The 24,114-nt window shown below is 37.5% G+C and overlaps 1 protein-coding gene across 1 annotated transcript; it reads right to left on the reverse strand.

The window, feature by feature from the left end:
- Positions 1-21,337: 21,337 nt before the first annotated feature.
- On the reverse strand, positions 21,338-22,750 carry LOC127798899 (F-box/kelch-repeat protein At5g43190-like). The gene has a single exon (XM_052332541.1). The coding sequence runs from the start codon at positions 22,587-22,589 to the stop codon at positions 21,471-21,473; it is 1,119 nt and encodes a 372-aa protein (XP_052188501.1). The 5' UTR covers positions 22,590-22,750; the 3' UTR covers positions 21,338-21,470.
- Positions 22,751-24,114: the final 1,364 nt, after the last annotated feature.

The following is a 24,114-nucleotide window of genomic DNA, read 5'->3' on the forward strand; positions in this document are numbered from 1 at the left end:
AATAATCAATGCGAATAGTTATACTTAGACAAATTGAGGTAACCCTCAACCGGCATGCCTCGACAAAAATAATGAAAATCTTACCAAGATATATGTCCAGGCAGATTGCCTTGCGACCTCAGTTAGCATATCGTGGCTGAGCAGCTCGCGATGGATGATCAGTATGCATGTCCGGTAGGTCGCTAATAGTCTTATTTAGGCGAATTAAGACTGACCTCAGCTAACACGTTTTAGTATGAAAAATTTGTTAGGATATGAGATTGTGTCGCGGCCTTGGCTAGCATATCGTGGCTCCTGACCGGTTTTAACAAATCGGGAGTGAATACTCAGGTAGGTCGAAGACCGTGGCTTTAAGCCAAGATAAAGGGACCCCAGCTAGTGAAACTTCAACTCGTATCGCTAAGTTTTATGTTCGGGTGGATCATAGGGTGACCCCAGCTAGCATACCATGGCTTGTTATTTTATTTACTTGCATTGCCGAGCTATGTGTCTAGGTAGATCGCATTACGACCTCAGTTAACACACCACGACTTTTACAAGTTTTAATCAAACCGAGAGGGAGCACCCAAGTGGGCCGCAGACCATGACTTGAGTCAAGATGAAAGGACCTCGGCTAGTGAACCCTGGCTCGGAGTCACTTATGGAAGTGGTTGCTCAGTAGGTTCCAAACCGTGACATTAAGTCAAGATGAATGGTTCTCAGTTCGCAATCCACGACCTGAGGAGGAACCAAGATGAATGTTCAGTTAGGCCGCAAACCGTAGCACAGTGGCTAAGTTGCTTAGGCCTCAGCTTGCAAACCATGGTTTCTCGACCCCCTTACTTCATGGATATTCAATCGGATATCGATAAGAATAAAGTGCAATGAAATTTCATAAATTCCAATCAAAACTATGGAAATTACTTGCAATAAAAAGACGAAGCATAGGCAAGAACAGTTACATTCATTTGAAGTAAGGACGAAGGTGTTCCGCATTCCAGGCCCGCAGGAGACGAATTCTATCTATGTTTGCCAGATGATATGCTCCGTTACCCAGATTTTCATTGATGATAAATGGACCCTCCCAGTTAGGGCCTAGGGTGCCATCGCTGGTCATCCGAGCTCCTGGGAGTACCAGGCGTAATACTGGGTCTCCGACGTTGTAATGTCGGATTCGAACCTTTCTTTTGTAATATCGTGCCACCCTTTGTTGATAGATGGCAACCCTTACACGAGCTACATCCCTTGATTCCTCGAGCAGGTTCAGATTTGCTGCTAGCAACTCGTCGTTGCGATTTGAGTTGAAGGTGGCCCTTTGGTGGCTGGCCACTTCATTCTCAATGGGGATCATAGCCTCCGACCCATACGCCATTAAGAATGGGGTTTCTCTAGTACTGCTTCGAGCTGTTGTTCGATAGGCCCAAAGTACTGTTTGCAGTTTGTCCACCTAAGCCCCATTTCTAGCTTCAAGCTTTGTTTTCAGGGCCTGTTTGATTATTTTGTTGATAGCTTCGACCTGCCTGATAAGGGTCAATATTTCCTATATCCTAATGAATTATATCCCTATTTTGGTTTTATAATTATGCTTAAAATAAATAATTATTTATATTATATATTATTACAGGATGAAGCAAGAAAGTTGTCTTCTACAATTAATTAGGGGCATAAATCGAAGACGTTGGATTACCCATTATTGTTGCTCAAAATCATGGGCCAACTATGGAGTCTAGAGGATGTTTCATGTGCACTTGGTCCAACAATCAAATAGAATCCAACATAAGACAAGCCCAAGCCCAAGCTCAAGCCCAACACAAGGAAGGCCCAAGCCCAAGCCCAAGCCCAAGCTCAAGCCCAACACAAAGAAGGCCCAAAGCCCAAAAACATGAAAAGCCCAAGTCCCACAAATAGGATGACATCATCGCTTACATCATGGGATATGATGACATCATCGCTTACATCATGGGATAGGATGACATCATCGCTTATATCATGGGATATGATGACATCATCGCTTACATCATGGGATAGGATGACATCATCGCTTACATCATGGGATAAGATGACATCATTGCTTACATCATGGTTAAAATGACATCATTGCTTACATCATCAATTAGATATTTTGTATTATTAAATTATATAATTAAGTGGTTTCCATTATATCTTTTAGCCTATAAATAGAGCACTTAGGTGCACTTGTAAGAGAGGATTATTCTTGAATGAAATTTTAGTTGTTTTAATTGCTCTTGTTCTTTTTTTATTTTCTCTTGCAAATCTTACTTCTTCTTTTTCTTATTTAAATTCTTATGTCATTTATTGTTACTTTATTATCCACCGCCTAAATGGTCGGTTAATTTCTGCCTTTAAATTCTTGCAATTTCAATTATTATCTTTCAATTATATACCGCCTATATGGTCGGTCAAAATAGTCTTTCAATTATTGTCTTTAAATTATATACCGCCTATATGGTCGGTTAAAAAATAGTCTTTTAAATACTGTCTTTTAATTCCCGTCATTTAAATTCCTGCCAATTTATTTTAAAAATAGAAATGAGTAGTTAAATCTAATCTTGGGTTAAGGCGAGGACAGTGTCCAATGTTCATGAATCTCAAGATAAGCCAAACCTCGATGAATGCAAGATTTATCTGAGTTAAACTCGAGTTGAGTGTATAAATGATTTTGTGAGTTTGGATTGGGTCATCATCCTAACTTAGAACTCTCATGCCATGTATGAAAGTTGCTAGAATTGGAGATGAGATATACCCAAGCTCAGACGATCAAATCATAGTCTCTAGTATAATAAAATTTACAGTGATATCTTAACCCAGAACCATCATATCATGTATGAGGGTTGCTTAGCTAAGAATCATTCGTATCTTGAATTATAACTACGAAACGATCCTCTGTTTATTTCAGATTAATATTGCTGTTTAAATTACTATAAGAGATTTATAAGGCATTGGTTCTGAACTCGCCTCAACCTAAGACCTTTTTAATATTAAAAAAAAAAAAACCTTTTCACAATCAGGAAAACTTAGCTCTCTTTGGATAAATCAACCCGAATGAACCATTCTTTTGTTAAATAAACCTCCCAGTGAATCGACCCGGACTTGTCCGGAATTTATATTTGTGCTACAACTACACTCACACACTGGTGAGTTTAAACCTCCTCACCATTTCAACACTGAACATCCAAAACTGATTAACGCTATTTAAATTGTAGGGTGAGGAGTGCAGCCAAATTTTGGCGCCGTTGCCGGGGAGGTACAACAGAAGAAAAAAATTCACTCCACGGTCTAAATAAAAATTTTTGCATACGAGTTCATGCATTGAAGATCGCCAGGTATGCCTATCTTCTATCATTTTATTGCCGATTGAGGACAATGCGCAATTTAAGTTGGGGGGTAAGGTGTACTTAGCCATTTATTGGTGTTTGAATTTAATCTATTGTGCAAATAATTTTGTTTGACTCGATAATAATGCTTTGTATGGTATATATGATTTTATTAAGCACAAAACAAAAACAAAAAAAAATTAACTAACCCAAAAATTAAAATAAATAAATAAATAAAAATAAAAATAAAAATAAAAACTAAAAAAATATATATATATATTTCAAAAAAAAATATAAAAAATTAAAAAAATTAAATTTTAAAAAAAATATTTAGATAACTTTTAGTTACTAAACAGTGCAAGAGATTACGGTCAGGTATGATTATTGAAACATTAATTGATTCATTAGCATCATTATCTGCCATTGAATTGTCATTCCATATTCTCTATGTCTCAGTATTTTAGCATGTCTGTGACTTCTAATGCATTTGGCCATCCTAATCCCGGTGAGGGGAGGTTTTCTTTTAACCAGAGTCAGAGGGAGAATTTTTATCTGTTGGGCTATGACCCAAATCTTTACGCTGAATACCCCAGTTCCTATAACCGTTGGAATTATCCTTGGAACAATGACTCTGTGTTCCAATCTCATGAACCTTTTCCTCCACCACCTCACCAATTTGAGTTAGAACAAGGGGTTAGATCTGATGCTTATCAACCTCAGGATGAAAAATGTTTAGAGGACACCCTTCAGGAGTTTATGCAAGGTCAAATGAGTTTTAATACACAAGTGGTCGAACTTCAAGAACAAACCACTAGAGCCATAGGTGACATTTTAGAACAATTGACCGAGTTTACACAGACCTTGAGCGTGAGTGAACCTGGAGAGTTTCCAAACCAACCTAATCAAAATTCCATAGGCCAATGTCTTGGGGAGGAATTGTCATTCAATGCACCCATAGGTCAAGAGTCGGTCCAATCGATACCCATCCCTAGGAATGATGAATCAATTGAGAGACTTGATGACCCTAGGATGGTACGAGCAATCATAGAAGAAAAATTGGGCCAAAATGCTGTGAGAAAAGAAGAAGCCTGGGAGAAAGAAGAGGATAAAACCCAAGAGCCCAAATGTGAAGATACCATGGGCCTAGCCAAACTTGAGCCTAAATTTATGTCTTTTGGGCTAGTCTATATTATTGGGGATCAAATTAAACCAAACATGTGTGAAGTGTTTGTGCGAATTGATGTGTCGTATTCTAATGTAATAAAGCCAACACCTCCGGATGACATATTTTCAAAATATGTATGTGCATTTATGAGAAAAATTAATTTACATAATTTTGAAAATAACTTTAAAACTGGTGTAATGAATGGGAGTTATTATACGAATAGGTGGGCAACCACTTATTTGATTCTTAACTGGAAGAAAAGAAAAAAAAAAACTCTTTAAAAAATATTTAAAAATATATAATAAAATAAAATAGAGAAAAGAGGGAGACAGACATATCGCTGACGGCAACCACTTTTCTAGGGCAATGCAATCACACTGCCCTATAAAGAAAAATGACACAATATCCTATAAAGAAAAAGGAGGCACCAAGCATTGAAAAAAAGAGACGCGCCTGACCCTACAATTATGGCGTGCCTCGAGCCAAGTATAGAATAGTGACACCCATTGCTCTATAAGAGACTCTATATCTGTATGAGCCAAACCACACTTCTGCAAGCAAGCTCAGTTTCCTCTCCTTTGTGTTGTTCTTCGATCAGGTATTTTCGTTCATTTTGTAAGATTTATAGTTTCTACTTTTCTCTTATTATAGTTGTCTTTTGATTTAAAAAAAAAAAAAAATGGATCTTCAACTATCAAAAATCCGCAAGTACTATCCATCTCTCCCAATGAATGATTTGAAACAAATTTATATTGGTAGGTGTGAAAGACTTAGGATATTGATGCGTAATAACATCCCTGAAGATATTCGTTGGCTGATCGAAGCAAAAGTTCGATTAGCTGGCGAAACTTCACCTAGTTTTAAGCACTTCCCGGGCTTAGGGAAGAGTAGTTTTGCAAAGAAACGAAGAGCTAAAAGAGTGAATGGTTGTCACAAGTGTGCTCGTTGGACCTATAACACTCGATGCAAATCTGTGGGGTTTACGTCCGTAAATCGAGAAGATAAAATTAGTTTCATAAAGGATGGACTGAGTAAGGAGTCATTGGATGATATCCGATTGACTCTTGAGACGCATCCATGTGGAATAGTGCAAAGAGAACTTCTTGCTTTATGGACCCAGTTCATAAGTGACCACCAACGCTATAGTCTTGGGAATCTGACTAAAAACGACCCTGTTTGCCAATCTATAAGAAAATTGGATGGGAAGCTTATCCTCGCTTCATAGAAAGTGTTTAAGCCGTTTCTGGACGTAAAACCAGAGGAAGATGTGAGCCACAATCACAACTACTTGTACATACACATGCTTTTTGTTTGTATTTATTTCTTGTTGAATTGTTGTATAGCTACTTTTGATTGTCAAACCTCTTTCCAGGGCATACAAAAGAAACAAATATGGAAGGCCAATTAGTTCGTCGAATCAAAACCATATGTGTACTTTGTGGCTCTCAACTTGGGAGTGATATTTGTTACGCACTTGCAGCAAGCGAACTAGGTAAAACATTAGGAGAGAAAAAGATTAATTTGGTGTATGGAGGGGGAAGTCGTGGGTTGAATGGTTATGTTTCACAAGCTGCACTTTTTGGAAAATCATATGTGGTAGGTGTAATGCCAATCCCTTTGGCTGAACCACGTATTTCTGGGATTACACGCGGTCAACTTGTAGAAACGACTTCTATGTCTGAGCGCATGGCTTGTAAGATTTATCAGTCAGACGCTTTCATCGCTTTACCAGGAGGTTTTGGTACACTTGAAGAAATCTTCTGTATAATCTCTTGGGCCAAGAGCAATCTGCATACCAAACCCATTGGACTTTTAAATGTTAACCATTTTTTCGATGGGTTGCTCTCTTTTATTGATCAGGCTATGGACCAACAGTTCATTTCTCCTTTAGCAAGAAAGATTCTTATTTCCGCATCCACCATCGAGGAGCTGCTAGAGAAATTACATACTTATGTTCCACAACACGATCCTTATGAGCCTCGGATAGATTGGTCTAAGGCAATCAAAAACAAGCGGCAAAAAGGTTCAATTAATTTAGAATTATCCCTGTAAGGCAAGTCTATGATAAGATGGCTGAGTAAGGAGTACTTTTTGTACTCTTGAGACGCATCTCCTATGACTTGTACAAAATTTCTTTTCTTGTGTTCTTAAAAATAAAAATAAAAAAATAAATAAAAATAAAAAACTGTGGAATGTTGTTAGGCGAGTCTATGATAAGATGGCTGAGTAAGGAGTACTTTGTACTCTTGAGACGCATTCTGTTTATCTTATGACTTGTATGAAATTTTTATTTTGGTGTGAAAATATAAAAATATATATATATGGTATGCTCATTTGTTTGTTTGAGTTTTAGCAGTTCACAGTAAATCTATGGACTTATGGAGTTATAGGTATTCCTAACAACCCTATTTTATTACTGCAATTCAAGTTGGGGGGAGTAAGGTATATTTATGAATTATCTGGTCTATGTTTAACTGTGAATTTGCAATTGCATGCTTGTAGTTTTGCGTGAATTAAAAAAAAAAAAATGTGTGTGCTTTAAATAATGTTATCCCTAAAGCTTTGGAATTGTACACTGATAGCCAGTTGAATTTGCAATATGAATCATGAATGCATTAATTTCTTATTTGAAAACGTATATGTATGGAATTAGAATAGATGATTTGCATGCATCGGGTGTTCAATAATTAGAAATTGGTTTATCTGTCATAAAGTCAAAGGCAATGGTAATTAGCTGATTAGCACACTGCATGATCCCTCAACAGAAGTAGAGACTATTACCCGAGTGAGTGTTTGAGCCTGATAATCGTTACTTCTGAGTGAAATAACACTTACTCTAAATATACTTTATTGTTTATCTCATCTTTTCAATAGCTTCAAAGCATCAATTAGCTTTGAATGTCTAGTATGATAGCGGATGAATTTGGCTGGTTTCAAACTCTGAATTAGTTGACTGAGTAACATTGTTTTATAGAAGTATGATAGGGGGAGCAATTTCTTTCAATATTGGGCCTATTAACCTTTTTCTTTCTTTACATTAACCTCCATTACTAGCCCATTTGAGCTGTTCTTAGCACAATTTCTTTCCTTACCTTCGTCTAAACCTGTAACCATATGAAGTTTGTCCAACCTGGTGTGTTTCTAGGAATCAGTCTATCTCGGTATTTTCATATAAAAAAAAAAGAGAAAAAAAAAAAAAAAAAGGAAGTTCTCTTAGCTTTTCAGCATGAGTATTTCAAAATAAATGCTGAAGAAAAAAAAATATGTCTAATTTGAGATTAGTGCCAAAAAAAAAAAAAAAAAAAATCCTGACACACCATTTGCACACTTTACCCTTTTCTTTGACAACCCGTATTAACCTCATAGCCCCATTACAACCTAGTTTGGTCCCTCTTGATGCTATAAATCATGTGATCTCAAGATTCGAGTTCGGAGTAGGGAATTCTGTTTAAATTCAGAAGTTATTTATCTATGGCATTATTCCAGTCATGAAGCTATGTTAATTTCCCTGTTCTTTCATGAAAATACATTCTTTGTATTTGGGATGACACCGAGTTTGAACTTGTTATACATTTACTCTTATAACGGTGCACCCCCTTATGTGTACACCTGAGGAATCGTTTTATTAGAGGGAAAATCCACAGTAAGGTTTAAAGTCAAAACTTCGAGGGAGTAAATCTGTGTATTGATCATCCTGATTGCCATTCCTAAGATTGTATGACCTTTAACCATAAATCTAATTTTGAATGTTCGACTTATTTTGAATGTTCTACTCTACGCATTTTGGTTTCGAATTTGAAATTTTTATATTCATGCAAGTATTGCGATTAGATCATGGCTGGTGTATAATCTAATTGCTAAGGGACTAGCAATATTCAAGTTGGGGGGTGTGATAAGGGTCAATATTTCCTATATCCTAATGAATTATATCCCTATTTTGGTTTTATAATTATGCTTAAAATAAATAATTATTTACATTATATATTATTACAGGATGAAGCAAGAAAGCTGTCTTCTACAATTAATTAGGGGCATAAATCGAAGACGTTGGATTACCCATTATTGTTGCTCAAAATCATGGGCCAACTATGGAGTCTAGAGGATGTTTCATGTGCACTTGGTCCAACAATCAAATAGAATCCAACATAAGACAAGCCCAAGCCCAAGCTCAAGCCCAACACAAGGAAGGCCCAAGCCCAAGCCCAAGCTCAAGCCTAACACAAAGAAGGCCCAAAGCCCAAAAACATGAAAAGCCCAAGTCCCACAAATAGGATGACATCATCGCTTACATCATGGGATATGATGACATCATCGCTTACATCATGGGATAGGATGACATCATCGCTTACATCATGGGATATGATGACATCATCGCTTACATCATGGGATAGGATGACATCATCGCTTACATCATGGGATAAGATGACATCATTGCTTACATCATGGTTAAAATGACATCATTGCTTACATCATCAATTAGATATTTTGTATTATTAAATTATATAATTAAGTGGTTTCCATTATATCTTTTAGCCTATAAATAGAGTACTTAGGTGCACTTGTAAGAGAGGATTATTCTTGAATGAAATTTTAGTTGTTTTAATTGCTCTTGTTCTTTTTTTATTTTCTCTTGCAAATCTTACTTCTTCTTTTTCTTATTTAAATTCTTATGTCATTTATTGTTACTTTATTATCCACCGCCTAAATGGTCGGTTAATTTCTGCCTTTAAATTCTTGCAATTTCAATTATTATCTTTCAATTATATACCGCCTATATGGTCGGTCAAAATAGTCTTTCAATTATTGTCTTTAAATTATATACCGCCTATATGGTCGGTTAAAAAATAGTCTTTTAAATACTGTCTTTTAATTCCCGTCATTTAAATTCCTGCCAATTTATTTTAAAAATAGAAATGAGTAGTTAAATCTAATCTTGGGTTAAGGCGAGGACAGTGTCCAATGTTCATGAATCTCAAGATAAGCCAAACCTCGATGAATGCAAGATTTATCTGAGTTAAACTCGAGTTGAGTGTATAAATGATTTTGTGAGTTTGGATTGGGTCATCATCCTAACTTAGAACTCTCATGCCATGTATGAAAGTTGCTAGAATTGGAGATGAGATATACCCAAGCTCAGACGATCAAATCATAGTCTCTAGTATAATAAAATTTACAGTGATATCTTAACCCAGAACCATCATATCATGTATGAGGGTTGCTTAGCTAAGAATCATTCGTATCTTGAATTATAACTACGAAACGATCCTCTGTTTATTTCAGATTAATATTGCTGTTTAAATTACTATAAGAGATTTATAAGGCATTGGTTCTGAACTCGCCTCAACCTAAGACCTTTTTAATATTAAAAAAAAAAAACCTTTTCACAATCAGGAAAACTTAGCTCTCTTTGGATAAATCAACCCGAATGAACCATTCTTTTGTTAAATAAACCTCCTAGTGAATCGACCCGGACTTGTCCGGAATTTATATTTGTGCTACAACTACACTCACACACTGGTGAGTTTAAACCTCCTCACCATTTCAACACTGAACATCCAAAACTGATTAACGCTATTTAAATTGTAGGGTGAGGAGTGCAGCCACTGCCCATTGGTCTGAGGGTGGTCCATGGCGGTGAAACTTTTCCGGATCCCCATTAATTCGCAGAATTGGATGAATTGCTCACTGGTGAATTGGGTCCCGTTGTCCCTTATTATTTGCTGTGGCACTTCGAACTTGCAAATTATGTTATCCCATGTAAACGCTTGTACCTTCACACTGGTAATCTGTGCAAGCTCTTTTGCTTCTGCCCATTTGGTGAAGTAGTCAACTGCCACTATTGCATGCTTGCACCCTCCGCGAGCTGTTGGAAGTGGCTCGATCAGATCCATGCCCCAAATGGTAAAAGGCCACGAGCTGCTCATCTGCTGCAGATAAGCTGGCGGAGGTCGGGAACCTTGGTGAATCTTTGACACTTTTCGCATTTCTTGACTGCCTCTACGGCATCTTGTTCTATGGTGGGCTAATAAAACCCTTGTCGGAGGGCCTTCTGTGCCAGTGAGAGTGCCCCCGCATGATTACCGCAGTGACCTGCGTGAATTTCTTCCAACACGGTCTGGCAGTCGGTGCCGTCAATGCACCTCAAGAGTGGGGCTGAGAACCCCCTCCTGTATAGTCTATCATTATAGATGCAATATCGAGCTGCTTGAGCTCGCAGCCGACGTGCTTTCAATTTATCTTCCAGCAGTTTCCTATTTTGCAGATACTCTAGAATGTGAATCATCCATGAGTTTTGGGACACCGCGGGGCAGCTAAAAAATCCACGGGTATGTCCCCCAAGAATTTCGCATCCCGCGCAGTCGCTAGGTGAGCTAACGCGTTCGCATGAGAGTTCTGGGAGTGGGGGATTTGACGCACTTCATATTTTTCAAAAGTGGCTAAGAATTCGCGTACCTTTTGTAAGTATGCCACCATCTTTGTATTTTTGGCCTGGTATTCTCCCTGTACTTGGTTGACAACTAGATGAGAGTCACTGAAGATCTCTAAAGATTCAGCTCGTATTTCCTTTGCTAGGCGAAACCCTGCCAATAGGGCATCGTATTCGGATTCATTATTGGTGGCCGAAAACCCGAACCTCAGGACATAGAGGATTTTGTGGCCCTCGGGGCTTATTAACATAACCCCGGCTCCCGCTCCTTGTTCACTTGATGACCCATCGACGTATAATTCTCAGGAAGGTCCTTTCAAGTTCTCCGTCTCTTCGTCAATCGGTTTAGTGAACTCGGCAATGAAGTCTGCTAACGCCTAACCCTTTATCACCGTCCTTAGTTTATACTTTATGTCGAATTGAGCGAGCTCGATAGACCATTTTAGTAAGGGACCCGAGGTATTTGGCTTTTGCAAGATTTGCTTCAACGGGTACTTGGTCAGGACTTCGATCTCATGAGCTTGAAAATAAGGTCGCAGCTTCCTTGATGCCATTATTAGACAGTAAGCTAATTTTTCAATCGGTGCGTACCTTGTTTCTGCATCAATCAAGCTTTTGGAGACGTAATATATGGGGTGTTGCACCCAATCTTCCCCTCGGACGAGGGCCGCACCGAGAGCTTGCTAGGATACTCCCAAGTACAAATTCAACTTCTCTCCCTCTTTGGGTTTGGTGAGCAATGGGGCCCATCCCATGTATTCCTTCAGCTGCTGGAATGCGGACTCGCATTCTTCTGTCCATCTGAAGTCTTGCGCCTTTTTCAGAAGCTCGAAGAATGGGGTACACTTATCGGTTGCCTTAGAAATGAAACAGCTCAAAGCCGTGACCTATCCATTGAGGCTCTGTACCTCATTTTTCCTTACGGGAGACCTCATGTCGAGCAAAGCCTTTATTTTGTCCGAGTTGGGTTCGATACCTCTGTTATTTACCATGAACCCAAGAAATTTTTCGGAGGTTACCCCAAAGGCGCACTTGAGTGGATTGAGCTTCATCTGATAGTTCCTGAGGACTTCGAACATTTCTCTTAGATCGAAAATATGGTCCTTTACTTGCTCAGATTTTACCAGCATGTCGTCGACGTACACTTCCATGGTTCTTCCGATTAGCGCCGTGAACATCGTATTGACCAGCCTTTGGTAGGTCGCGCCAGCATTCTTCAACCCAAAGAGCATGACCTTATAACAATAAAGCTCCCAGTCGGTAATAAACGAGGTGTGCTCTTGGTCGGTGGGGTTCATGGGGATCTGGTTGTAGCTCGAATAGGCATCCATGAAACTGAGGAGCTGGTGTCCAACTGTTGCATCCAAGAGCTGATCGATTCTGGGGAGAGGAAAATTGTCCTTAGGACAAGCCTTGTTCAGATTGGTGAAGTCGACACAGGTCCTCCACTTCCCATTTTTCTTTTTTACCAGGACCGGGTTAGCCACCCAGATCGAATAGTGGGCCTCTTTAATAAAATTGTTTGCCAAGAGCTTGTCCACTTCTTCTTTGAGAGTGGCGTAACGCTCTGGAGTCATCGGCCTCCTCTTCTAGTGCACTGGCTTGTAGCTCGGATCTACGTTAAGCCTGTGCGACATAACCTCTGGGGCGATTCCTACCATATCCTCGTGGTTCCATGCGAATACGTCGAGGTTAGCTTTAAGGAAATTGGTAAGTTGGGATTTTACCTTGGGGGCTAGGTTTTTTCCTAGCTTGAGGTGTCTTTCTTCATCCGCCTCACTGACTGAAATATCTTTAAGCTCTTTTACCGGACCGGTGGATCTTTCACAGTCGACCTCACGAGGATCCAGGTCGTGAATAGCCCCCCATTGGCTGGTTGGTCGCGGGCCATCTTTTGCGATGATATTTACTTTCTTTCATTTGGCTCCCATTTTTAGGGCGTCTTCATAGCAACGTCTTGCGAGGTGCTGCTTGCCCCGTACACATCCCACTTCATTGGGGGTCGAGAATTTCACCGTTAGCGACCTAGTTGAAGTGACCAGATCCAGGTTGTTCATTGCCGGCCTTCCGAGCACGACGTTGTATGCTGAGGGGCAGTCTATAATTAGGAACTCCGCCAAGGTGGTGCCCTGGCGATTCGCATCCCCGATGGTAAAGGGAAGGCTAATCCAATCGACAGGGATCACTACGTCCCTTGTGAATCCATAGAGCGGTTCTAGGGACGAGCTCAACTGTTCTGGTCCCAAACCCATCTGATCGAAGCACGCTCTGTACATTACATTTACCGAGCTGCCTGTGTCCACCATTATCCTTCACACTTCAGAGTTGCTGATCTGGGCCCGTATAACGAGCGCATCGTTGTGCGGCCAATGGACGTCTCTGGCATCTTCTTCCGAGAACACCATCTTTTTCAGAATTGGGTTACCCCTAGGTCGCTTCGTGGGAAACGACTGTTCGTTCGATTTCGCCAGCAAGACATGGTTGGCTTCACGCACGTACTTGTCGCGAGATTTGTGGGAGGCTCCCGCGAGGTGAGGCCTATCGTGAATCGTGTAGATAGTTCGCACAGTCGGTGAGCGCTCATCATTGGAGGTGGGCGGTTGCTGTGCCGGTGGTTGGCTTGGTTGATTGGTTGGTCGCACCACGTAATCTTTCAAGCGACCTCTTCTTATCAGATCCTCAACGGCGTCCCTTAGGGCTCAACATTCAAAGGTGTTGTGACCCGCCTCCTTGTGATATGCGCAGAATTTTTTCTTATTTCTGAATTTGTTGGGAGTTCTCAACGGGTTGGGCTTGCCGAACTCCTCTTTGTTCCTCTCCATGGCGAGAATCATTTCTTGGCGGTCAAACAGGACACAATAGCTGTTAAAGCGCTGCGACCGCGGAGGTCGCTCATCTCTTTCTACCTTGCGAGCTCGCTTAAAGACTTCATTGTTTGAGCGCTCCCCCGAGCTTCCCTTCTGGCGTCTCTGTTATTCTGTCTCTTATTCTGGTTGGAGCCCCTAGATTTTTCTTTTGACCCGATGGGTTTCTTTGACCCAAAGGCGTCTTCCCATTGGATCTCCTTGGAAGCTCATTCATAGAATTCCCCCAAGTCTTTAACTAGGGTCCTGTAGATGCTCTCATAGAGCTTCCCGTCTTTTCGAAGGCCGACGAAAATCACCGTCAGGATACTTTCGTCGGAGGGATCCTCGACGTTGCTCACCTCCCATTTGAACCTGGCGATGTAATCCCCCAGGGACTCGTTTTCTTTCTGGAACACTGTGGCGAGGTGATAAGGTGGTGCGAGCTGCCTCCGTAGATCCCTGTATTGGTTGAGGAACCTCTCCTGGCACTCCTTCCAGTTGTTGATGTTGCGAGGCGGAAGACTCCTGAACCAAGCTTGGGGAATGTCACCCAAGATCGCAGGGAAGGCGCGACATTTAGCTAGCGAATTGGTTGTTTGCAAATCCATTTGTACGTTGTACGCATCCAGGTAATCATAGGGGTCGCTGTCCCCGTTGTGCTGTGGCATGCTCGAGACTTTAAATCTCCGGAGGAGGGGTTCGAGTTCAACCTCCCTGGTGAACGGCGTCCTGTCCCCACGGCCATTGTTCTAGCTGCGGACTCGTTGTCATTCTTCTAGCTGCCGAACCCTTTGATATAGCTCCTGCACAGTTGAGTCCGGGCCTGCTGATTGCTGGGTCTGCGATCGCTTACTTCTTTCTCGGACCGGGGAGTGGTGATTTGGGAATGGATAGTTATCCCTGATATCCTCTTCTGCAGGCGAAGGTCTCTCTTCCCGTGGTTGGCAGATCCTTCGAGGCGAAGCCAGTGGATCGTGAGCAGCCCATACTTGAGTTTGGGCTAGAATTCTGACCGCGTCAGTGAGCTGCATCATTGTATTCTCTAATGCCTCCTGGCACTGCTGCCAGTCCCGGATCGTCCCCGTTCCGGCTATTTGAACAATAGGTTGAACAAGAAATCGCGGTGGTATGCCGGTGGCGTCTCTAGCTGGCAGTGGTAAAGGGATATCTGCCGTCTAGGCAACGGGCCCTCCATTTGGTGGACAGTCTCACGGTCGATTGCGATGATTTTCTGGTGGATCGACTGCCGCCTCAGAACTTCGTGTATTCCTTCCTCTTGTTATTGCTATCGATCAGAGCAGTGCCCCTTCCTCTAGCGCCAAAATGTCGACATTCAATTTCAGCCAATCGTGATTCGTTTTGGGCCGCGATGAGTAAGTTCAAAGTGCCAAGAAGAGGAAAACAAAAGGTTCCAGAGATGAGTCAACATAAGAATTTTTACGTGGTTCGGCTAGAATAATACCTACTCCACGACCGCACTCTGATTATTTTCTCAGAATAGCGGTGTCTGATTATTCTCTCTGTCCCTACCCCTCATAATATCTCTGATTCTTCTTTATACAGAGGGGCCTTTACAATTTAGATAACATATAGAAATACAATGATTACATAACGGGGGACAAACAACCCTTATCGTCTACACAAAATCGGGAGTGGGATCCCCATTACGAGGAGCATGGACAATTACAGATAAAGTAAATGGACTCTATCTCTGACTTCTCAGCAGTTTTACCACTTATGCAAGCTGATGGTTTTAAGTTGATGATCTGGGCGGTCTAGCGAACTGAGGGTTTTGCTGAGAGCTCGCTAGGGGCTTTATCAGGAGCTCGCGGAATGCTTGCTTTATGAGCTTCGAATTTCGGTGGTTTATGGGCTTTCTTTGACGAGGTCGTCTGCGCCACCTCGGTTCCGGGCGATTGGGCCGGTCCATTGGACTGAGCCTGACCCATAAGGAGTGATACGGGAATAGCGCGTAACAATAACCATCTTATCAAAAATTTTACAGGATTGAAACAATACAGATGCAGAGTCCCCCAAGCACATTTAACGAGTAGTCTCATACTTCTATTTATTTGGACCACGATTCCATAGTCAATAATCTTTCATTTGAACTGGTGATCTACGTGATGTGATATCACTACGAGCATTACATTAGTATGGGTTATAAATCAAATGTTTAACATGAATTTTAAATTTTAAAGATAAAAGTTGGTACTGTATAGCTTTACCCTATTGTAAAATCAGTTTTTGGAACCCATAAATCAAACCGGCCCATTGTTCTTCATGGGCTTTCAGCTGGGATACCTGTTCACTCCCCGGTTAGAAGTTACACAGACGTGATCAAATTTTGTTGATAGCTAGCTAGCTACCTTTTGAGCCATATCCAGTGTTTTGTTGGTTAATCCTTTTTGTCTGGTCATTTTAGTAGTGTATCCACCGCAGGCCCACATCACATGAGTCTATCAGCAAATTTATAACCTGTTTGGTTGGAGAGAAAATAGGCGACGTCAGCATTGTTAAAAGGAAACATTCTTTGCAACTGCGCGCGCGCGCGCGCGCGCGCACGCACACACATATATATATATATATATATACTAGTGAATCACCCATGCGATGCATGGATGAATGGATATAGTAAAAAAAAATAAAAAAAATTATTAAAGTGAAAATTATATAATTTAGTAGTTACAATAAATGAAAATTACAATAAAGAAGTAAAAAATAAATAAAATAATCGTATTACAATCATAAAAATACAACAAAAAGATTATAAATTTTGAAAGATTTCCTTATATGCATTCAATGGTAGACGAACAATTAAAAGCACATAACTCTATCTCGAAATCATGTAAAAATAAACCTAAATTAACATGTAATACAATAAGCAATGCGTAAAAAATAAAAAAAATTACACAATAATAGGAAAATAAAAATAAACGATAATCAACCTATTTATTTTGAAATATGCATTCAAGGGTAGACGTTTTCTTTTTTGAATTTTTACGTGTATTTGTCTCATATGTGCATACCACACGAACCCTCAAGGCCTAATTTTTTTTAGTTGCATTCACATCACTCACTTAACAAAATAGTGGTGTTATGTTATACCAGAAGACCAAACTGGGTAAAAAAATACTGTAACATCATGTTCGAGCGATAGGAAGGACCGGAACAACTTATCCTGATGAGCCTACACGAACTTCCCAGGGGGGTCACCCATTCCTGGATTACCCCAGGTCAAGCACGCTTAACTTGGGAGTTCTTTGCCAACATTCAACCCAAAAGGTATCCAACTGGTGTTGTTTCCTTTCTTACACTATCCTCGATATATTCTAACTTCTCTGAGCCCTCGGGGTATTACAAATACGGTTAAAATTTACTAAATAAAAGTAAAGAAGAAGATAAAATTTGAGAAAAATAATTGAGAAAGGAGAAGAGAAGAAATTGAATGGTTGAACGGGAATGGAGAGGAAGAAGAGAGAGAGATATTTACTTTCTTTTATTAATTTCTCTTTTTTCAAATTCTCCTATTTCTCTCAATTTATCAAATCACATGCCACCATTAAATTTCTCTTTTTACCCACGCTTTGCCACACAATTTGAATCTTACTCACTTAACATAATTTTCAAAACACAAATTTAATTTGCATTTAATTTCTCCAAGTCTAACATATAACACATCTTCAGTGTAGACTGATGAGAAAAAGGAGAATTAAATAAATGACAATAATCAATTAAGTTGAAAAATAAAATTATGACATTTAAAATTATAAAAAATAAATTTAAATTAATTAAATTGTATGTAAAATAAAGATAATTTAAATAATCAATTAATAATATAAAATAATAATAATCAAATTTTCAAAATTGATTATCCATACACAACTTTACATATTTCTATTAATAATTAATTATCACATTTAAGACAGGTCAAATTTTTAAGGAAGTAAAAAAAAGTTAAAAATAAAATTATAACATTTAAGTTATATATAAAATTATAATATTTAAAATTATAAGAAAAATAATTTAAATTAATTAAACTATATATAAAATAAAGATAATTTAAATAAATAATTAATTATATAAATGATAATAATCAAATTTTCAAAATTGATTATCCATGATTTTACATATTTCTATTGATAATCAATTACCACATTTAAGACAAGTCAAATTTTTAAGAAAGTAACCAAAAAAAAGTTAAAAAAATAAAATTATAATATTTAAATTATATATAAAATTATAACATTTAAAAATATAAAAAATAAATTTAAATTAATTAAACTATATATAAAATAAGAATAATTTAAATAATCAATTAATTATATAAATGATAATAATCAAATTTTCAAAATTGATTATCCATACATGACTTTACATATTTCTTCTGACAATCAATTATCATATTTAAGACAGATCAAATTTTTAAGAAAGCAACAAAAAAATAAAGTTAAAAAATAAAATTATAACATTTAAGTTATATATAAAATTATAAAAAATAAATTTAAATTAATTAAACTATATAAAATAAAGATAATTTAAATAATTAATTAATTATATAAATAATAATAATCAAATTTTCAAAATTAATTATATATACATGACTTTACATATTTCTCATCGCAATCAATTACCATATTTAACACATGTCACATTTTTAAGAAAGCAACAAACAAAAATAAAATTATAACATTTAAGTTATATATAAAATTATAACATTTAAAATTATAAAAAAATAAATTTAAAATAATTAAACTATATATAAAATAAAAATAATTTAAATAATTAATTAATTATATAAATAATAATAATCAAAATTTTAAAATTGATTATCTATACATGACTTTACATATTTTTCCTAACAATCAATAATCACATTTAAGACATGTCACATTTTTAAAAAAGCAACAAAAAAAAAGGTTAAAAATAAAATTATAACATTTAAGTTATATATAAAATTATAACATTTAAAATTATAAAAAAATAAATTTAAATTAATTAAACTATATATAAATAAAAATAAAATAAAAAATTTACTTGACAGTCGGTATTCAACAGTATTACTTAATATCTCAAGATTTCTCTCGATTTAAAAAAGTCTCATTTTTCTGTAATTTATTTCAATTAAAATTTTATGCTAATATTTAAAAATTAATAATATGAATAAATTAATAATATTTATCTTGACTCTTTATATATCAGCATGTTTACACATTCTCCAAACACTATTTAGTTATGAAAAAAAAATATTTACATGTTCAAAGAACTATATGTTCCAAGAACTACATTTCCAAGACTTAATTAATGACCTATAAAAATTCCATTTTGGGTAAGTAACAAAAATTAAAAAAATATAATAAAATATCAAAATAGTAACTGAAAATGAGCGGGAAAAAATTTGACGGCTATTTTGTTATAATATATATATATAGATGCTAATATTTAAAAATTAATAATATGAATAAATTAATAATATTTATCTTGACTCTTTATATATCAGCATGTTTACACATTCTCCAAACACTATTTAGTTATGAAAAAAAAATATTTACATGTTCAAAGAACTATATGTTCCAAGAACTACATTTCCAAGACTTAATTAATGACCTATAAAAATTCCATTTTGGGTAAGTAACAAAAATTAAAAAAACATAATAAAATATCAAAATAGTAACTGAAAATGAGCGGGAAAAAATTTGACGGCTATTTTGTTATAATATATATATAGATAGGCTAAAATTAGAGTCATGAGATCTCATGTGATGTAATTTATAATTTTTTTTGTTTAAAATTTATGTGATTTTATTTTTTAGACGGGACCTATATTACTAATAGAATTTAGATCTTTATGATTTGGGTTCTAAAATAAAATAATCATACGTCTCTTTGCAAAATAATTCAAATTATAATAGTGGTCTGATTTGAATTATTAATTGAACAGGATCTCTTACAAATAATTTCAATAGGATTTATGGTCATATATTTAAAATTGATTTAAAAATCATTATCAAAAGACTTTCTTGCATGTTAATGATCATGTAAACTACTAGTATATTTTGAGCACGAAAACGCAACCCCCATTTAGTTAGGTGGGTGGGACTTTTGACATTTCCATTCTAAGTGTTAGTGGGTTTGCTTAAGTATTGGAATTCACTGCATCAGCAGCACTAGGAAAATTTTTACAGTCCAACATTCATTCACCTCATGTCCATAAAAAAAAAGAAAAGATGGTACCATCACCAAACCCAATCCTTAATGCTTTAATCGAAATGGGTGGAATTGGTAAGAAAAAAGAAACTAATAATAATAATAATTAAAGATCGATCATGCCCACAACCCCTCACCCCTAAATGTGTAAAAGACAAATTAATACGTCTTTCATCTCCTTAAAGTGACTTAGTATGTTTAACCAATAACTTGCTCAAATGCATGCGAAAATCAATTAATAGCATCCCAAACAAAAAGACAAAAAGAGTAATTAACCAACCTTACCTCCCCTTACAACGTTTCTTGTCCCAAAAAGGTGAATTGTTTTTGTGAATCGCTCACCCCAGGTATCCTCACACTCGGCCCGACAGAATGTAAGAGGGTTAATCATGATGATTTAAACGGATACAATACAACGTTTCTTAATTAGTTTAGAAACGTAGGGGGAGAGGAACACATCTATATATAATAATATACTATTAATTAATGGGTGTGTGTGTGTGTTGCATTGCTTATCCAACTAGACAAAGGTTTAGTTTAATTGCATCCTAAATTTCTTGTTTGGGACTTCAACCTTTCTAGATACCATAATTATTCATTCATTCATTCATTCTCACTCACTCTCACCCATTTTACATGTTGGTCAATCACTCAACGATTTTGATGTTCACAGCCATCTCAATTTTCTTTTTTATTTATGCCTACCATTATCCATATAATTAATTTGTAAATTGTTAATTTCAGACTACTACTCTACAAGTATAAATGATATTTTAATGACTTTTAAAATAAGTCCCAACTTAATTTCTCACACTCATGCTCGTGGAATTCTTCCTCCCAACGCAAGCCCAGCCCCCATAAATTATTATGCATATGAGAGATCTATTCTGAGTTTCCTATAAACAACACTATATATATATATATATATGATGCTATTGCCCTTGCTCGTGAATCAAACGGGGCAATTGGCATATAACTTACATAGCTTTGTTCCTAAAAGAGCTCTCTCACTCAGAGTGAGTGAAGGAAAATGGCTCCTTGCTTACAAATTACAACTCTTTTTAACTTGTCCCTAATTTGAGATTGTCTCCGGCACACTCCCAATAATAATATTATTATACTCTTAATTGTCCCTAATTTATTACTGGTAAATCGGAGTGAGGATACTCTTAATTAGTCTTGACCATAATAATAATATTCTACTCTTAATTATCTTATTTGTCATTGATATATGCCAATACACAACAATCATGGCATGGTTCCTAAGTAGAGACATTCCAACAATTACTTGCAAAATGGAAATCTTTTAATGGCTACCGCACTACACTACAATGTGGCCTCCTCATGCTTATTGTGCGTCAAAGGCGTACATAAGGAGTGAAAAAGGTATAATAATTGGATTGAAAGACGAAGCTCATTCTATGTATGTATGTATGTATGTAAAGATAACATCGATCATCCACTTTCACATGAATAAAACGAACAAAGATTGAACGCATAAACAGGAGGTGTCAAACAAAAGCATGTAGCTCAGGAACAAGGGAGAACCACCGGAAGCCACAGCTCCATTTCTCCGGCAACGACGGCGATCTAGGCAGCCAATGCCAGCTCCTCCTCGAAACCTCGAAGTACAAGATCTCCGGCCAAGTGTAGCAGCATATACAGATCAAACCCTGGTGCCAAAACCCATTAACATGCTCGTAATTGTGATAGCAAACCGACATAAATTTCCTGCACATTGTCTCCGGCACACTCCCAATCTCAACCCAATCCTCTCCCTCTCTCTCCCTTTCCCATATATTCACTCTCCTCGAAATTCCGTACTGTCCAATTCCCCCAATCAAGAACAGCTTCCGACTCCCATCACTCACCAATCTCACAAAACTAAGCTGATCTTCAGCCCCTAAATTCACAACCAATCTCTCCCATTTCCCGGTTTCCAAACAGAACCCAACGATTGAAAGCGGCTCCTGGGTTGTGAAGTACAAGAAGCCATTACAGTTAACGACGGCCTGTCGATGGTAGTTATGGTTATCGCCCAAGACTGAGTCGATTTGGTTGAGGTGAACCCAGAGATCGAGCCCTGAGTCGTAGACAAAAGCGTTGGTTGACGACCCGGAAGAACAACGGAGCACGAAGAGCTTGAAACCGGTGGATGTGGAAACCAGAGTGAGAGAATCGAAGGAGAAGGGAAATGGGTATTTTGGGAAATTCACAGTTCTGGAAGTTCCGGCCAAGAGGTTGCAGACGAGGAAAGAGGAGGCGTTTGGGAGGGAGAAACAGATGAGGCCGGAGGAGATGGAGAGCAAGGAAGAAGAGGGTGCGCAGAATAGCGAGGGAGGGAGGGGGAGGGATAGGTTGCGCCAGGTGTTGAGGATAGTGTCGTAGAGGGAGTAGCTTTCGAGAATCTGTGGGTGCGAAAGCAGCAGAAAAGAAGAGGGATTTGAAGAAGAAGAAGAAGAAGAAGAAGAAGAAGAAGAAGAATGTTTGGAGATGAAAGCAGGAGAATAGATGAGAGATTTGAAGTGTTTGCAGGTTGATCTGAGGTTTAGGAAGGTGTTTAATGGCAGAAATGAGAGAACGTGTTCAAGGAGGTCCGCCGGCAGCCCGCTCCATATTCTGGGATCCATTTCCGGGGGTAGTCGGGGGAGAGGACGGATGGAGAAGGAGTAGTATTCTGCCGGCGTTATCTATAATGGAAGGGTTGCAGAATTTAGAAGAAAAAGCCAGTGGCTGTAGACACTGGATAGATAGACATCGATCATTGATGGATGGATTTGACCCCCACGAATTAACAACCGAATATATGATTTCGTGTTTGGAAATTAGAGCATCGAAAATACAGATATATTTACTTCCATCTGCTATAATAATTGCAATGGTTAAATATAAATAAATCATAATATATATTGAAGTTGATATAATTTATTTGAAGATTTGAGTCAACAACTTTTCGAGTATTTAGTTCTATACTTAAAAATATGACGAGTTAGCAAAGTTTTATCCGTATTAGATTATGACAAAAATTTACCCAGTTGAAGATTCAGCAATACAACAGTGTAATTAGGTGGATTCCGGAGAAGCCCAAAACCAGGGTTAAATTGGACAAAGCCCACAGATTTGGCCCAAAAGACCACTGGCCCTCGTTGACTGTATCAAAAGTTTCCAGAAAGCATATTGTAGGATTCTATCTGCCAAACCGTGTCATTGAACTTAAGTTGACATCTGTTCAAACCCACCAGCAGTTTATGCTAACAAACTCAAGGATAATTACTTTTACCCCCATGCAATGCAATTTAAGTGAAAAACGCGTAATCCCATGCCGATAATTATCCTAAAATCAATATAGTCTCTTTCTATTTTTCCAAGTCAAAATTCATGGAAACTGGAAATAATTGGACAAAATAAAATTGATTCGTGGCCACAATTAAATTCCACACATCCCCTTATCTGTTGCCACATGAGACAGCATAATTGTTCAAATCAGGACTCTTCGACAGAGTTGCTTGTTTCGCTCCATTCCCACCAACCAGAAGCTCAGGTTGACCATTTCAAGTTTTTTTCGTTTCTTGCCGGAGTAGCTACGCACACGCCACTGACAAAATAATTAACCTAATCATATTGTCAATCCCGCTCTATAGCGAATGACTCAGACAGCATATGTAGGGTATATGGGCAATTGTTTCATTGGTTGGTGCCACAATCGCACTTATCAATCTCATATCATGTGTATATTGGATCACTTAGAATATGCATGCAATATAATAATAGCTCTTCTGTCTAATAGAAGCTACTCTTTTGAGTAGTGAAATTCACTAATATGTGATGAATACTTCAAACTTCATTCATGATGCCCTTTCCTAATTTTAGAATGAACCACAGCCATAATCACAGGTCTTAGTTATATTGCATGGCCTTGTTTCATAAATTCTAAACTTTCAGCTATTGATGTTCATATCATCTCCCCTATGATAATAACTTTATGTTACGTCTAAAAACTTTTTGTTGTTTTAAGTTTTTTTTATAAATTTTTTTTATTTTTAAAAATAATAAAAAAAATATATTTTTATTATTTTTAAAAATTAAAAACTAAAAATGACTTAAAAATAATAAAGAAAACAGAGCCTAAATAGTTTAAAACTTTTAGGATTGGAT

Source organism: Diospyros lotus, chromosome 4 (assembly GCF_014633365.1).
Source record: "Diospyros lotus cultivar Yz01 chromosome 4, ASM1463336v1, whole genome shotgun sequence".
Taxonomy (NCBI): domain Eukaryota; kingdom Viridiplantae; phylum Streptophyta; class Magnoliopsida; order Ericales; family Ebenaceae; genus Diospyros; species Diospyros lotus.

Coding starts and splice junctions, on each gene's coding strand:
- LOC127798899 (XM_052332541.1), bottom strand. CDS start 22,589: ATGGATCCCAGAATATGGAGCGGGCTGCCGGCGGACCTCCTTGAACAC.